Source organism: Kryptolebias marmoratus, linkage group LG10 (assembly GCF_001649575.2).
Source record: "Kryptolebias marmoratus isolate JLee-2015 linkage group LG10, ASM164957v2, whole genome shotgun sequence".
NCBI classification, from domain to species: domain Eukaryota; kingdom Metazoa; phylum Chordata; class Actinopteri; order Cyprinodontiformes; family Rivulidae; genus Kryptolebias; species Kryptolebias marmoratus.
Genome location: NC_051439.1, coordinates 17,354,589 through 17,371,922, shown reverse-complemented (window position 1 = coordinate 17,371,922; position 17,334 = coordinate 17,354,589). Strand labels below are relative to the sequence as shown.

The window sequence follows — 17,334 nt, the reverse complement described above, 5'->3', positions numbered from 1 at the left end:
TTTTTTTATTTCTTCATTGATGTAAAGTGTCCTTGGGTGTCCTGAAAGGCGCTATTTAAATAAAATGATTATTATTATTATTATTATTATTATTATTATTATTATTATTATTATTATTATTATTATTATTATTATTATTATTTAGTTCTCAAAGTTTTAAGTTTTAGGTTTTAGGACATGAAACTGAACACTAGTACTTAGTAGGTTTTTAAAATTAAAATTATAACCTAGGATGAACAACATATGATATATTACACCATCTTGTTTTTTAATTAACAAAAAGCTCAAAGAAAAAGCAAAAACTTGGTGTGAACCACAAAGTCAAACTTATGATTCAAGAGCTCGTTGAACAACTTGTAACTACTGTAATTGTCTTCTGTATGACCTCATCAGTCTCTCACATTGTTCTGGAGGATTTTTGGTCCACTCTTATTTACAATGTTGCTGCAGTTCATTGAGAGTTGCAGCCATTTGTTTTCGTTTAAGATCTCACCTCAGTATTTCAATCAGGTTAAGGTCTTGACTTTGTCTAGGGCAGCCCAACAGTTTGATTCTTTTCTTTTTCAGCCATTCTGTTGCAGATTAACTGCTGTTTAGGATTGCCCTGTTTTAGACCCAGTTTGGGTAAAGTTTTATATTTAACTTATTTGACTCAAAGGTTTGACTTTTTCCTAGTTTTGTTTTGTAATACAAACTGAAGTAAAAATCATCTCAATTGTCAGAAGAGATTAATTTACATTATTGTACATCACCCTTGGAGGATGAATCTCTGCTGGCCAATATTATTACCAAAATAAAAGTATTTTAGCAGAATAGCCAGGATATTATTTGTTGTCATATTTTCTCCATTTTGGCAGGAAAAGAAAGTATGCATTAAAAAAGTAACTCAATAGTTGATATTTATTCACTCTTCATCACACTTATTGAATTTTTCACATATTTCATGAAAACCTATCAGAGATATTTTTTTACAAAAGAATCCTTTGTCGGAGAGGATTTAAAGGAATTCTTAGCTTGTTTAACTAAAACGAACTCAGTGACCTTTCAGTGCTTATGCGCCCCAACTAAGTTATTTGTAAAACACAAGTCAATCATAAAATAATTTGTCAGAAAGTCAATGCAAGAAAACAATGAACCATCACATAAACATCAGCCACCGTCACTGGTTTCAGATGATTCTATTTGATGATTGGTCAATGTCAGCCAACCTGCTTAATAGGATGATATGTCTGTGCATACCTGATATCAAAAAGTGCTCAAACACAATGTGAGTCCATCTGTATGAAAGCAGAGGTGAATTCTTTTAAACAAGAGAAAGAAGTTCAGCAGACTAGCAGATCCACCAAGGAAGGAATGGAATGAATGTTATAAATCCTTTAAAAAGATTAACATGTATTAGTGATGATGGATGTTTTTTCTTTGCCTAGTTTCAAAGGGTTTTAATTTGTAGATGTCACTCAACCTCTTCTTTCATTTAGGAGAAAAAGTCACAAGTTTAAAAACTGTACTTTGTGTTTCTCTTATTAATACAATTTCACGTTTTTGTTCTTTATATAAAAAGAAAAAACAAAAAACAAAAACCAGCTCAAGTCAAAGTTTGCATGAAAAAAGCAGGTGACTTTCACAAACTGGAAACCATTTTTCATTATTTTTTCTTACTTGTCTTCCTGATGGTTTTCCTCCCCCTCGCTGAGCTCCTCGTCGTCCACCAAGTGTCCGAATGGCTCCGAGGAGATGGACACCATATTGGACAGAATGAGACGGCTGTCGCTGCTGGCCGTCAACACCAGCTGGTCGTGGCTGTGGTTGTAGCGGACGCTCCACACCCTGGGACACACATTATTCATTCAGAATTAGACAACGCAAGAAATGTGGGGAAGTGCAATCCTTTTTTTACAATCATGCATATGACTAAAATTATTCTGAACAAAGCTCTGTGTGGGTGAAGAGCCCCGCAGCAAGCACCGAATGCTGTGAAAGTTTGTTTACTGAATGTGTGAGCGGACCACACATGCACTCACTCAGCCTCCCACACAAATCCTGCAGAAAATGCAGCGCTCCTACAGAGGCATTCACATATCTCTATTTGAGTATTCAGATGCCAGTAATGCGGATTTGGTAGCTTGCAGTCAGTCTATATTTGAGCTTAGTTCACATGAGCTGATGATTATTATCAGAAATTCCATGATCCTTGCTTTATTTCTTGCCCACTTTCACAACTTTCCCTCCCGTATTCTCTCCATTTTGTCCCTTCTTTCTACCATCAACACTGCATCTCCGACTTGCTTTCTTTTCCTCCACACATTCTTTGTGTGTCTGGGTTTCTTTGTGAGCCCGGGGCGCAGCTCAGAGTGCGGTCCCAGTTCCCTCACAGGGAGGGATTGAGGGATAACTGAGGCTGTTGACAGAAAAATCAGCCGTGGCCACGTCGTTCCCTGCGCTCCGCTAATCCGCTTCCCTGCAAAAAAATAGTTCCTAATACCCCCAGCAGCCCCGAGGCCATATCCTGGCTGCGCTCCGACAAATGAGCGCGCACGACAAACACCCACACATGTATGCATTGCACTGAAGTCAGATGCTCATACAGGCGAATACAAATGAGAATATGCTTTATAGAAATGCTAGAACGCACACAAACGCATGTGGCCACATAGATAAAAAGAAAGCTTTTGCAAAAACACAGATGTGATGATAGTGAATCCACACATACATGCATATCACCTATCGAAAGACATCCCATCTGCTGTAATCTACGGTTATGGATGTGTTTGCAAAGCCTGTCTCTTCTTTGGAGATAACGTCTGCCTATGTGTGCGTGCGCATAGACAAAACGTGAATGTGCTTTTGTGTATGTATGTGCCTGCTGGTGTCAGGTGAGGAGTGGTGCGCTGCAGCAGGATCCCAGTTTGGCTCACAGAAACACACTGATCATCTATTCAGCTCACACAGGAGACAATGTGTCTCCCACACCAACACATCTGCAGTCGACTGTTCAGCTGTTAGCAACGCCCGAAGCTTCTTCTTGAGACAACCCGGAGGTGGACTTGGCTGCAGTCGGCCCACTCTCCTTCAGTCCAAATGACAAAAGAAGTGGCTGCAGATTTAACGACTGTATTACTACCTTTTATTACATCAGGAGTAGTCAGGGTGTTTCATTGGTCAGGAGATAAAGCAATTATTGAAACAAGAAACCAATCAAAAGTGGAGCAAAGGAGTTATCATCATATTGATTGTTGTTGTGAGCGTGCTTTCTAAAGATGCCTGAATTTCTATCTTCCTAACTATCCCATCTTTTTATTCTTTCAAATTTAAAACTAAACCTGCTTTTGTGCAAATGCCAAAAGATTTTCCCATTTCAAATTTTATACAATATATTTCATTTATGAGTTCTTCTAAATTCTGTAAAATATCTGTTTTGATAAAATGACACGCTGGTAAAATTAAAACCAAAAATTAAATAAAGAACACATTACTTTAAAACTAACAATCTTTAGATGATTGTCAGTCAGTTTTGAAAAGATGAATGAAGAATGTTTTGATGCAATGTTCAAAAAACGATGGAACAAAAAACTACCTGGAAATGACAGTTTTTTAAAACTAAAAAAGCAGAAGATGAAGATGAATTCACTACAATTCCTGGTCAAAATGTTTTACCCTCAGTGTTGAAAAAATCTACTGCTGCAAAATTGCAATTTTGTAGCATACAGAAAAAATATATAACTCTGGATGATAAATTGATGATAAGTCTCAAGTCAACCAAAGTGTTGACATGAGAACTTGTCATCGCTCATGTGTGAGCTGTTTTAACCTCAGTCGATCCACACACCAGTGCGAATGCTCCTCCAGGGTTTTTACAGGCTCCTGAACATTACGGACGTCCCAGAACTTGACCTTGCAGTCGTCCCCGCAGCTCGCCAGGTAGTACTGTCGATTGGGATTGAAGTCCAGGTCACGCACCAGTTGGCCATGAGCATTCTCTATACAGTAGATCTGACTGGAAAGAGGAAGATAAAACAGAGGAGTGATTAGAAGTAGAAGGAAAGCTTGGAGGAAAAAAAAAACGATAAGAGCAGAAGCAGATTAGGATAGAGGGAGTCGAAAAGGGAAAGGGGGATATGACAGAACAAACATAATTTACAGGATCCAAACAAGTGAGAACATTCCTGAGCTAAATCAAAGCATTTTTCTGTGGCTCTGTCTGTCTGTCAGTGAAGGCCAAGATCAATAAAGAAGCCAACGCAGGCAGAGTTAAATTATAAAGGCGAGACTCATAACCGAACAGCCTTGAGTTGCTGCTGCAGTGAAGCTAACAGGGTGACGTGACAGAGAAAGGAAGGGGTGCTCTGTATAAGGGCTTTTCAAATACCTTTCTGGCCACCTTCATTCTCTTTTATCTCCCATACATTTACATCTACTTTCCCTAATTATAGATAAATAAATAACCTTGTCTTATGAACTACATATCCTTGTTTCAAAAGTCAGATTCAACAATAGTAACTCTGCTAGCCAACAAAAGATTGTATTAATTATGTAATTGTTTCTTTGTGTGCTTTATTAACTAGTGCATTAAAAACACTAAAAGCTGGACCAGTAAATACATTTGACAGCGGATCCCTTCCCCTCTGTGATTTAACCTCTTTAGGCTTATTGTGCACAAACTCCACTCCCATCAAACTCATTTCCAGACGCAGCAGGCTGCCGTCTTCAGCGGACAAACTCGCTGATGGTTTCATCCTCGAACCACAACAACCGATGGAAGAAAGAAATTAAAATATTTTAAATGTTTCACACGTGCAAAACAGCAGAAAAGTCTTTGGATAAGTAGAAGGCGCCTGTTTTCTAAAAATGTCACTTTGCAAATTTGGTACTTTTTTTAATGTTAATTCATGACGCTTTTTAAAGTATGCCAGAAAAAAATAAAATAAAAAAGACTGAGATTTAAACTCTTTACAAAGTTGATAACTTAAGTGCAGGTCTTTTTTTAAATAAAATTGATTACCATGTTTTATCAATGTCTGATATTGTACAATTATGTGTTAAGTTATATACATAAGTGCTGATTAATTTTGTAGAATGTTAGACAAACAGTGTTTTTGCATGGTGTCTTAACAATAATGGTAGATTTAAGTCTGTTTTATAGCAGAATTACTCAAAATTTGCAATGTTGCAAATGCTTATGATGATAAATAAAATAACATTATGTAAGCCCATGTTTTCTATATAAGATGAATACGTGAATGTGTGTAAAAATACTTTGCCTGCACATGTTAATGGCGATGGTTGTGGGGTTTTGTAGTCTCCTGAAACATTTTTCTAAACAGCAGAAGCAAAGTAACAAAGAACTGGTGGTCAGGGGTGAAATAAATTGGTAGTTAATTAGATTTGGAGCGCTGCCTTTACCATAAATGCAGCATGAGTCTGAAGAAAAATCACTACTTGTTTTCTTTTATACCATTTCTTCTCCAGGCTAGCCTTGCACAGCTAAGCTCTGCATGGTTCTGCTCAGCAGAGTGGAAAGCCACAGTGTTATAGCCCAGTTGGATGCCAACAGCAGCTAACCAGCAAGCTAGTCACCCTGCTGATTGTGTTAGGCAATTAACATGCTAATTAAAAATCTCATTAAAATAAGGGAGGTATAAGAGAATGACCTGAGGCAGACCGCTGGGCTTTATTTAGGTCAAGACAACTCAGGGACTCAGTGGGACTTTGTGTGTTTTTAAGTGTGTATGTGTTCATACTGGCACTGCCACTGGGTCGCTGCTTTATTGTTTACTATATTTGAGAGAAACTGACAGACAAGCGAAAACCAAAAGCACACTCTGTTCATGGAGCACAGAAAAGGAACACATTTATCAGATTCTTATGGATTGGCTTGCATTTACACAAATATTGACCTCAAAAGACATTACTTTCTTGTTATGAGGCTTTTGCAGAATAGAAACATATGTTTCCAAACTGAGAAAGACTGATTCTTACATTTATTTGGATTTTATTTCAAACTGTACAAATTCAAAATTTTTATTGATGGACATCAATAACATCACAAGACAATCTGTTTTTTTTTTTTTGTTTTTTTTTTTTAAAGTAAAGAAATAGCTGTAAAACCATGCTTCTAGATGTCTTAATGTCCTAGAAGAAAGCCTCTATAATTTTAAGGAGAGACAAATTTGTAAAGAGATTATGATTTCACAACTTATGTACCATTTCAATCATCATTTTAAAATGATGTATCTCACTTTTCCACCCATTGACTACACTTTTTGTTTACTTTAAAAAAAAATGAGTTAAGCAATTCAATTTGTTCCTATAAAGATTTAAGCATTCCCATGATGAATGTAAAATTGGTTTAAGACCAGGACTCCCTGAAGTTTGTCATTAGGCTAAACTCAAATTTGTCATCCAGCCAAAGAAAGTAGATCTTTGGAAAAGGAAGTGACCAAGAACCCCACAATTTCTGACACAGTATGTGTGCCCTCTTGCGATTTGCTGGAACGATGACCATGTCAGCAGCACTCCATCAGTCAGGCCTTCATGGTAAAGCAGCTTGACAGATGCCACTCTGAACAAAAGATAAAAGACAACCTGCTTGAACCCTGCCAAAATGCAAGACTCTGAGAGCACAGGGAAAGGGACTTTTTTTTTTGTTTGATTGACCAAAAACAAAACTGTTAGCAAACTTTTAACAATAAAGTTAAATCTTGAAAACAGTATCTTTTGATTGTGGCAGTGATTGAACTTTATTCAAAAACCAATGTAAACTGGAATTACAGGGCTGGAATAGAATCAGGGCAAGATTATTGGTATCTCTAAGTGTTAAAACCCAGACTTCAACCATTAGCTCCACAACTTTTAAGTTTGCATGTCTTGTCTCCTAAAAGTGAGATAACCATGTTGTAGTAGAAATATTTCATTATGTGGATAATGGCTTCTTTTTTTGGAAGTTACAGAACTGCTTCGTGTTTCTCCTTTGGAAGCTACCACCTGGTTGGCACCAGAAAAAGAAACAAGCTTCTTCTCCACTGATTTGGTTACCAAAGAGACACGTCTGTACACAGATGATTGTAAGAAGCACTTCTATCAAAAGGTCTGAGGTTTTTGCAACCATACAAAAAGTTGGGAAGTATTGCAGTCTTCTGGTGAAGATGAAATACCTCAAAAGCTTTCACATAAACAATGATCCTGCATAGGGTTCAAACCCAAGTTTCTTGGATGAACGTCTGGCGATTAAGTTGTTAGAGCCATTTTAGATATGATAGGCTGGCACTGAGTTTGTAAGAGGTCTTTTGTTTTTTGACCATCATGCAAGGTGTGGTCTATGTTGAGATGAATTGATGTTTTTGCTACACAAAAAGAAGAATGCATTAAGGACTAAACTAAAGATGCTTCATCATATGCTGAGTTATGTGAAAGAAGTTGTGATCATTTCTGTTAAATCAAGTTGGTATGTTTAGTTATACATTCTATATATTATATATTCTTTTGGACAACAACATTTTAATGGGTGTTTACTTATAAGCTGCATGTACACAATTTTAAGAATGGTGAGTAAATGGTAAGAATAAACACAGAAGAGCTAAATATTTCAAAGAAGCTCTTATCAAACATCAACATTCTAATCTGAGTCGACTTGGAACTTTTAGTGAACTTCAATTTCACTCGAAATAGCAATTTCGTTTGTAATTTTGAGCAGAGGCCCATGATTTATTTAAACTGCTCCCTCCCTCTCCTGAGTGTGGCTCAGAGGTAAAAGGCGTGACCTCGGGCTGTAGGGTTGCTGGTGTTCAACCCGGCCCGCTGTGGAATGGGACGCACCCGCCGCGTGAAAAGGAAATGGAGCAGGAAATTGGGTTAGTTTCGCTCGTTCCCCTTCTTGTGTCTCTGAGCAATCCCCTCCAAGCACGCACACACACAGAGACATGCATAAACTCCCTCGGCCCTGGCTAATAGTGGAGAGACCTGGGACCTCATGTATGTGTGCAAGTGTGTGTTTACGTTTGTTTGAGTGCAGAGGATTAGAGTTGTGGTCGGCCTAAGCCACCAAACACTCAATCTAAAGTCATCCATCCAGCTAGAGAGTGTGTGATGGGGGTCTGATGAGGGGACAGGGGACCTATTACACACACTGTTGGGCGCACGCAGATAAAAACATAAAACTGGGAAAACACACACTCTCAAATACTATTTCTGTGTGCAAATAGAGAAGATAAAGGTGGGCAGGCAGGAAGCTACAAAGGTAGACAGGAAGGTGCACATTTGGCCATCACACACAACCTCCTAACTTAGTCTGGATGATAAATCTCTCTGCTGAGGGAATCGACTGGAACACAGACGCTCACGGTAACACACAAACTCCCTCTCAAACACACACACACACACTCCTGTTTCTATGACAACTGGGCTGGGAGGGGAGGGGAGAAAAGAAAAATTGAAAGAGGAGAGCAATCATTTCATCGCTGATCAAAATTAAAGCCTGGCTTTGAGATGGAGAAGGCAGAGAAAGACAGATGGTAGAGAGAAAGGTGGGCAGGCAGGTAGAAAGAGGGAAGAAGAATCTGCTCATGCGTTAAAGTAATGGATCATTACATAAAGCAGCATGCATAGAGTTATAGTGAAAATGAAGTACACTCTCTTTCAGTTCAGCAAGTTTTTACATACCAGGACATAATAACAAATCATCTGGTCCTCACCAGGTTTTAAAATGGGGTAAATTCAACCTCAGATGAAAAATAACGTCATATTGTGCTATTAGTTAGCTAAAACAAGACAAAAAGTACAAAAGCAGTAGGTAAAAGAAACTAAGTCTATCCTTACTGATTCTATAGATATTAAAAGTATAAATAGCAGCCAGGTGCTGTTGATAAAATACATTAACCTATATGAAAAAGTAGCTTTGGTAGTTGTTCTGGTCAACAGCATTCAGGTCTATGTGAACCTGAATGAATAAAAAAGACATAAATAATTCTATTAGAAAAGTGGTTAAAGAGATTTAAGGTCACTTTTAAAGTATCTGAATTACATCAAGTTACAAACAACCCATGAGCTTCATCTGTAACTCCACAGGCCTCAGAGTTAAAATTCATAGCAGCACAATTAGAAATAGACTCAACAAGCATGGCTTGTCTGAAGAAGTTGCCAGGAGAAAGCCTGTTTTTACTAAAAAGAACTTTGTAGCACAGCATAGCGAAAGTTGCATCTGAACAAACTGTAATAATTCTGAAACAATGTCCTTTGGACAGACATGACCAGAGAAGAGATTCTTGGACATAATGCACGGCAGAATGCTTCATTTTCTTACAAAAATAGATGTCTGACTTCAGGAGTTGTGGAGATGATATGTGAAATTACACATTAGTAACTATAACTAACTGCAACAAGTCTGTTAAACTTTTGATTTTCCCAGATGTTAAATCGTTGTCTATGACTATTGTAGGAGGAGACTCACACAAAGAGTTTGATAGGTGGGTTTTATTCTTAAGCCTTTCCAAAACACAAGAGTAACAGTATAAAACATTGATAATAGAGTAAGGTTATCTGTGTTAATCTGTAAATCTTATTAAATCTGAATAATTAGCTCACAGTATCACAACCATTTGTTTTTCTTTCAAGGCCAACAATAGATCATTAATTGGTAAGATCAGGAAAAAGCCCCCCTCCACTAATAGTTGCAAATTTTCCTTCATCTTATGTTAATGTGGGAACTAACTTGCTTGATAAGGGAGCAAACAGATGAACATTGTTACTTTGAGGGGCGCTGTCATATGGGAAAAGATTCCCGTTTTGTGCTTGGCATTGCCGCTCATGTGGCTTTGTGAAGATAATACGTCATGTGAGGTAACCATGGGAACAGCAATCACAGTGCACCTGCACAATATGTTTTTAATCAATATATTTTTCACTCAGTTTATGACAAAAAAATTGACATAAAGCTAGTAAAAATCTGTTTTTAAATAACCTTTGTGCACAAAACCATATCATAGGATGCAGCCAAGCATCACCACCTAACCGCCTCATAATCACTGTAGCTGCATCATCTTCTGTCATTCTTTCAAAGCAAATAAAAGACCAACGTCACTTTTCAACACACCGGATAAACTAAAAAAATATAAAGTGAAATTATATTTTGTTGTTTCTTTATCTGATCCATTGGATTAACATGCTTTGAACCCAACCATTTCCCACCTAAAGTTAACTAGAAAAATTTAGAGCTCCAAGCTAATCAAACAGCAGTGAAACAGTATGTGAATGAAATCAAGGAAGTGAGGACATTTGCCTTCCAAAGATGAACTTGAACTTGAATTTCTATCTACTACCTTCCCTTAGGTGGCTTCATGATGACCTTGTCACTTGTTAACAAGAGAATTATTTTTCTGAGACTGGATGAGTTTCACTCAACTTTGGCAAACATCAGTATTTGGTATGCTAGTTAGCAGCTGGGCCTGAAAAACTGCTGCTTCCCATGAACAAATTGTGTACATGAAATGTGGCACATATGACAAGAGTTCAAAAAGACCACCAGCCCTGATCATCCCTTTTTTTAAAATAATTTTTTCTTCTTCCCTCAGGATGGAGATAATACTCCCTAGAGCCAGTACTCAAGATATAGATGCTCTTTTGTTCCACATGCAATTAGTTCAACCAACTTGCAATTTTCCTAAATTAATTTATTTGCACTTAGATTTCCTACCATTTTAACTCAAGTTTAGTTGTCGAAATTCTAATGTCCTCTTTAACGTCCTGTACTTTTTATTCTTGTTTTTTATTGTCAATTCTCTTGCTTGTATTTTTACTGCCACTGTAAAATCAAATTCCCCCTTTGAGATACAATAAAACTAAACTCTGCACAAGTATAATTATGAGAAAATGAAGGAAAACAATGTGAATGACTGTTTTGAAGTGATTCTGTGTGAAGAGAATACATATCCACATTTCTACAACTCATCACACCCAGGGATTACAAAACTAATTGCATCAAAATCCTTGTAAGAAATTCCTCAAACTTCTTTTCTTTGAATTAACAGCTAACGTACCAGCTTGCGAGCACGTTATTACCACCTACTGGACAGAAAAGTGAAATCATTGACTGATGAGTGGAATTCTATGTTGAGTGCTTGTACACAGCTGGTTCAACAAATACTAAGAATTCAAACTTTGATACGTTGGTAAGGTCCCAGTGGCTTTTCACACATGGACACCATGCAGAACCCCTTGGTCTTTTAGCATTGTAATATGTATAAATCTGCTTTTATTGAACCCTTGAAAAATGGACTTGTCCTAGACTCATCTAGGACACACAAAATAATTAAACTACTTATTTTTAGAAGAAGACAAAATATTGATTCTTTTCGCTATTTGTAATCAAGCACCAACCATTTCAAAAGTGGCAAATACTCATTGAACTGTGAACTTGGCATTTCTGCGATGGAATAAAAACACTGACAGGCAACTCAAATAAACACAATGCTGTGCTGGTGAATCCAAAGATCTTCTTCACCTTTAGTCTTTCATTTCAATGTCTGCATGAGGTCTTGACCACAGCACTGCGAGAGTCACAGTATGATGCTTGTTCCGTGCCTTCTGATGGGAAGAGGGGACTTGAAGCACATGAAAAGGTTACAGATGATCGATTTGACAGTAGCAGGGTTCAGAAGGTCACCCTCAAATCGACAGTGGCATATGGAAGTCCACACTTTCAACACAACAACTGATGTCTTTAGCATAATAGCCTCATTGGATTTTGAAATATGACACTTTAAATAGGAAGCATGTTTGAATAATAGGCTATATTTGAATATTTGAATAAAATATGACAGACATGGTTTTCGAATAATGCATACTCTATTGCTATGGCACGTTGCTGAAAGTGCGGAAAGAAAAGGCCGTCTTTCATTGGGCGGCTCACAATCTGATCCTGCGTTTTTGTGTCTGGATGAGGACTTTTAATGATGTCAAGTTCTCGTCTTTCTACCAACAGACAGCTGGCGTTTAACCTGGTGTGTTCTTTTCTGCTCATCGAGCTTACAGTCTCTTGCTCACACACACACACACACAAATGTACAGCAGACGGTAGGAGTTGGGAATCCATACTTCACTGCTACACTGCTCTGCTTTTCAGTATGCATCTTGCAGCGCACAGTGTGACTGCAGGTCTGACAGCTATTACACAGCTCAGTGTGTGTCTGTGTGTGTGCCTCACCCCTCACTGTGGACTGAGGGTCCTGAGGGGGAATTCAGGAAAATGCAGAGGAAGTACATGCCTGCGACAAACATTTCTGTCTCTTCCACAAATGCACACAGAAATCGAAAGAGCCATATGCCCAGTGGTGAGTACTACATGCCTGTTATCTATCCTAATATTATTCAAAGAATCAAAGCAACCTGGTGAGGAAGGAATGACACAGAGCTGGTTCTTGTGCACAAACCAACACAAAACACATTTTTCCATCTTTTCTCCATTAAAACATTTTAGGTTTCAGGCGGAATAGTTATAAAAAGAATATAATATAATGAAATATAAAAATAGTTTGAGTCAACTTTTTATTATAAATATCTGTGCAGTGAAATAGTCATAGTCCAAGCCAAAAGTCTGTCAAATTAATTATGGTTTTGTGAATAATAAAATAAAACAATATTAAAGATTGCAGGCCAAAAATTTAGAAAAGGGAATAATTTAAACAAAAAAAGTTTATGAATATGATGTGGAAATAATGAAAGCAGTGCTCCTAATATTATTGCTGTAAAAAAAAAAAAATCTTATGCATGAACCACATCAAGCAGCAGCTCAAATTGGGAAATACTGCAGTATTTTTTTATCTTGAATATCTATCTTATCATGGCCCCTGCTGAGTGTATCTGCACATGCACAACTCACATTGGGCAATGACAATAGCTAATAAAGTTGAGGAATTTTCCCAATAAATAAAAAATAAAAATTTCTTTTTAACACTTAAATCATATCAGTGTTTTTTTTTTTTTTACAATTACAAGTAAAATATAGAAAGACTACAAAGTTGTTTGAAACACAACAGAATATGAGATTTATAATCAGTGTCTTAAACCTTTATTAGCTTGTCAAATTTGAATTTCTTCTGAATCATTTGCCTGCTGCAGATTTAAATAATTGCTGCCAAGAACTCCAGCTGTAAAGCATGGGAATGGACTGATCATGCAGTGGGCTTTTACAGCAAACAGAGACTTGGGTCACATTTCACTGGTGAATTATATCCTTTATTTATCCAGGTAAAAGTCTCATCAAGAGAGATCAGGCCTGATGAAGAATAGATTCAATTAAAACTCCCCCCAATTTGGAAGCAACCATCACAGTGTCTGGAAAAATGCTGAGGATGCAAAGACACTGGCTCCTACTACAGAACAATGACGCTAAACACTTGTCTGAGTGCAGAGTGGACAACCACAAAATGTAGAAGCTGATGGTGTTGTAATTGTCCGACATAGTTTACAACCCAAAACATCAACACAAACGTGTAAAAGACCTCTGAGGAGAGGAGCAATGCAGCAAAATGGACCAAGTCTCTTTGAGCTACAGTTCTTCTGCAGGATGAATAAAAGACATTTCCTCTGAATGAAAAGTAAAGAAAATATGTATGAACTGCAAATAAACTTTCATATTTTTTGCTCTATACCAAATTTGATATGGTGTCATCATCACTTTATTGAAAAAGAAATTGTTATCAACTAATAACATAAAGGAAAGTCACAATTTTAGGACCGAGGGGGCGAGTTGAGTGATGGACATTGCTTTTTGCCATTTTAAACCTTTTACTTCAAGTTGCTGTTTTGCTGTATTTTCAGAAACCAAGCCAATAAACATATTTAAATGAAACTATTAGCAGGGTTTTAATCTTCAACTAGCAGGGTTTGCTTTGTGATTTGGTGTAATTTCTGTGTATTTCTTAGCTCACAGTTGGGAACAGTACAGCCAATCTGATGGGTAACTGCAAGACTGCTTAATATGAATTTAATGGAGTGATAACACTGAAAGAAAACGTGTTAAAAAGCTTTACCTGGGAACACTACACCCCTGCTGCTATCATGTGTCACACAGATTGTTGCACAAAAAAAAGCTCAATAAAGTTGAAAACATACAAAAAACAAGACTGAACAAATTTGCTCCCATATATATTTCTTCCTTTTTTAATTTTCATCTTGAGCTTGGAGTCGTATTTTGTGTGAAATTCTACATATTTTTCTTATGTTGTTTATAACAAGATTTTTCGAAAATGCTGCTAACGTATACTTATGATCCCAACTACAGTTCCATGCAACAGGGATAAGTCTCTGAATAATGTATAAGCAAGAGTACACTGAGCCATCGGGCTAAAAAGAAGTGAAAATGTGTCACGATTTTCTATTAAACACCACTCTCTGTCCCCAGTATTGGAGCGGAGTATTTCATAATTTACATAATGCTGCATATTACATCAGTACAAAGTAGAACAGGATCTATATATGTTTTATAAGCAGCGTTATCTTTGTTTCTTTTTTCCTCTCCAGGGTGTTAGATAACTAACTAAAGGTGTCTGCTACTGGTGGGATGCACTCTCTGTGTCTGTTTCGGAGCATGGCAGCCTGGTGACAAGCCACGGGCCGGTGTGTGTCAGTGTGTGCGTGTTCTCCCATTTCTTCTTTTCTTGTGTTTGCAGGTGTGAAGGAACACCTCAAAGGTCATCTGAGGAGGCAGCGGAGCGTGCTGAGAGCCTGCCATCATACAGCTGCCACGCCAACTGGACACAAATACACACACACACACAGACTTCCAAACAGACAAGTGGGCCATAGACATATATGAGCAACACTAAACACACACACACACAGAGGCAGGGAGGCAGGCCACTCACTCAGACACATAGCTACAATCATGCCTCGCTGCTCATTCACACTTGCAAGATGTACACATGCAACCACTTCACACTTGTGCGCCAGTGCACATGCATGAATACAGACACTCAAACAAAACGTGGTGCCCTTGGTTGCTGTCTGTGTTTATCTAAAACCCTGGATTAAGGGAGTCAAGTCGGCTACAGAGATGTAATCAGTTAGTCTCACCAACAAACAAATGATGTGAAACCACAAACCCCATAAACCTTTCATTTAGAACCCAAGCTTTACCTGAAGATGGGGAGGTTTCTTGTTTTTTGTCTTTTTTATGTGGATTGATCAGATGCGCCTTTGTCAACCCATGTTGTTCTTTAGAAAAGAGACTTTCTCATGGAAATCCTTTCAAAAAAGCCTTACATGTTCAGTCTTTTTCTAAATACCCTGTCCTAAACTTTAGCATTTCACCTGCTAAATGAGGCCTGCACATAGGGTGCACACCCAAATGCTCCAAACCAGGAAACTGACAAAAGCCATGCCTTTATGGAGGCATTCACACTTGATCAGTTAATCACTGCTTTTGATTAGCAGGACCTGGTTGAAAGTTGCCTTCTTAATATTTATGCAGGCAGTAAGGGAGAATTTAGTTTTTTACAAAGTGTTTTTGCATGTTTATTCAGATTTTGTTCAAAAATATAACAAGAAAATGAAGTGTTTTGAGGCTCTATACATTTAACCTTTAAACAAGTGAAGCTTTGGATAAATTGCACAAATATTTTCTAAATTGTAAAGCATTTTAAAGAACATGTATTTACTTTTTACCACAACTGTGCAGAGGAGTAACTACAATGTTATTAAATGTATTCTAGTAAAACAAAGAAAAAAATAAGACTGAAATGCTCCCTCTGTTTGTTAGAGGCCCTCCCTCAGAAAATAATGGCGTGTTTTCATAACTCTCTTATCCCAAATATGAGACTATGGTCTGTGCTTATAAGCCCTATACTGCTGCCCCCTCCTTCCCTTTTGTGCCGATGGCTAAATCTGCACTGTTGCATCTTTCAAAGCAGCACAGCAGGAGGAGAGCGGCCAAAACAGGGTGTGCAGGAACTCTTTAATTTGTTATGGGGCTGACGGGGAGTGAATCAATGATTCAGCTATCTTATCTGGCCCTGCGATACGCATCTTGTAAATACATTCTCACTTTCTCGTCTCTCTTTCCCCCCTCACGCAGCACCCCTCTCAATCTCTTCAGCACTTTGCTGTTATCACAGCAATCAATAGCGAGGTGATTATTATTCCTCCAGCACAGCCCACACGTACACACATGCTGACCTCCCTCATCAAATACCCCAGAAACACAGGAAATGAACAAAACACACACATATAATGCACACACACAACTAGGGGTTGTGAGATGGGCTGCAGATAACCTGCAGTTACAAGGTTAATGTGCAGTAGTACACATGCTCCATGTCAAGCAGGAACATTAGTGTTCCACTGCTCGCACTTCATCATGAGCAGAGTAGAAAAACGAACTTCCTTCACCTCATGAACAACCATCAGACTGAAAGCTAAATGTCACAAACAAACAAGAGGATGTTCACAGATGGCAAGCTCACCGATGCCCCTGCTTTTCTGGTGCTTTTCAAGAAAAAAAAATGGGAATGAAAGAAAATGTGAAAGTCTGGACTACACAAGATGTAGTTTCAAGCAGCACATTTTTTTAAATTGCCATACAGTTGAAATTGTCACCAAGCCCTGACACTACCACATGAGCAAATTTGAGATAAAAAAGCATCCTTTGAGTCCGACCAGTTCTTTGAATATAATTTATAAGAATCTACCTCATTTGAGTACAAAACAACATACAGATTTTTTTATTTGTCATTCCTAAAAATAATTATTTTTTAAGTAAAACCACTCGAGAAATTTAAAGAATTACTACACCATAAAATATTCAATAAAAATGAATAACAGGAAAACTATACAACCTATAAAAGCAACACTCAAACACACTGCTGACGTGAAAAGCCAAGAAGAGTCTGATATCAAGGCCATTTCTACAGTTGCCATAGTTACTTGCTTCCTATGGAGGGAGGGGCTTTGAAAGACCAGCTGAAGCACAACAGAGAGGGAAGGGGGAGTGGCCTTTAAATGATATTTGTGAAAAAAAATATTTACAGTGAACTTCTTAATTTTGCTAAAAATGCAGCACTGGTAATCTATCTATCTATTACATATATATCACCTCTCATCCAGAGAGGTGATGGGTGAGGTGTGAGGAAATGTGGTGTGGTGTGTGATGTGTGTGTTGATTGCAACATCAGGAAAAAGGAGCACGAGAAACTGGAGAAATACCAGGGCCTCAGAGAGGAACTGGAAAAGGCCTGGAAGGTAAAGACCACAGTGGTGCCTGTGGTCATCGGGGCCCTAGGGGCAGTCACCCCCAAACTGGAGCAGTGGCTACAACAGATCCCAGGAACAACATCAGACATCTCAGTC

At 38.0% G+C, this 17,334-nt stretch overlaps 1 protein-coding gene across 1 annotated transcript in view; it reads right to left on the bottom strand.

The window, feature by feature from the left end:
• Window positions 1-17,334, bottom strand: part of eipr1 (EARP complex and GARP complex interacting protein 1) — a 46,652-nt gene that overhangs the window by 4,126 nt on the left and 25,192 nt on the right. The window contains exons 7-8 of the mRNA XM_017431712.3: window positions 3,827-3,994; window positions 1,660-1,827 (exon numbers count right to left, since the gene is read on the bottom strand). Coding sequence (XP_017287201.1) covers window positions 1,660-1,827; window positions 3,827-3,994 — 336 coding nt within the window. The remainder of the gene's footprint in view (window positions 1-1,659; window positions 1,828-3,826; window positions 3,995-17,334) is intronic.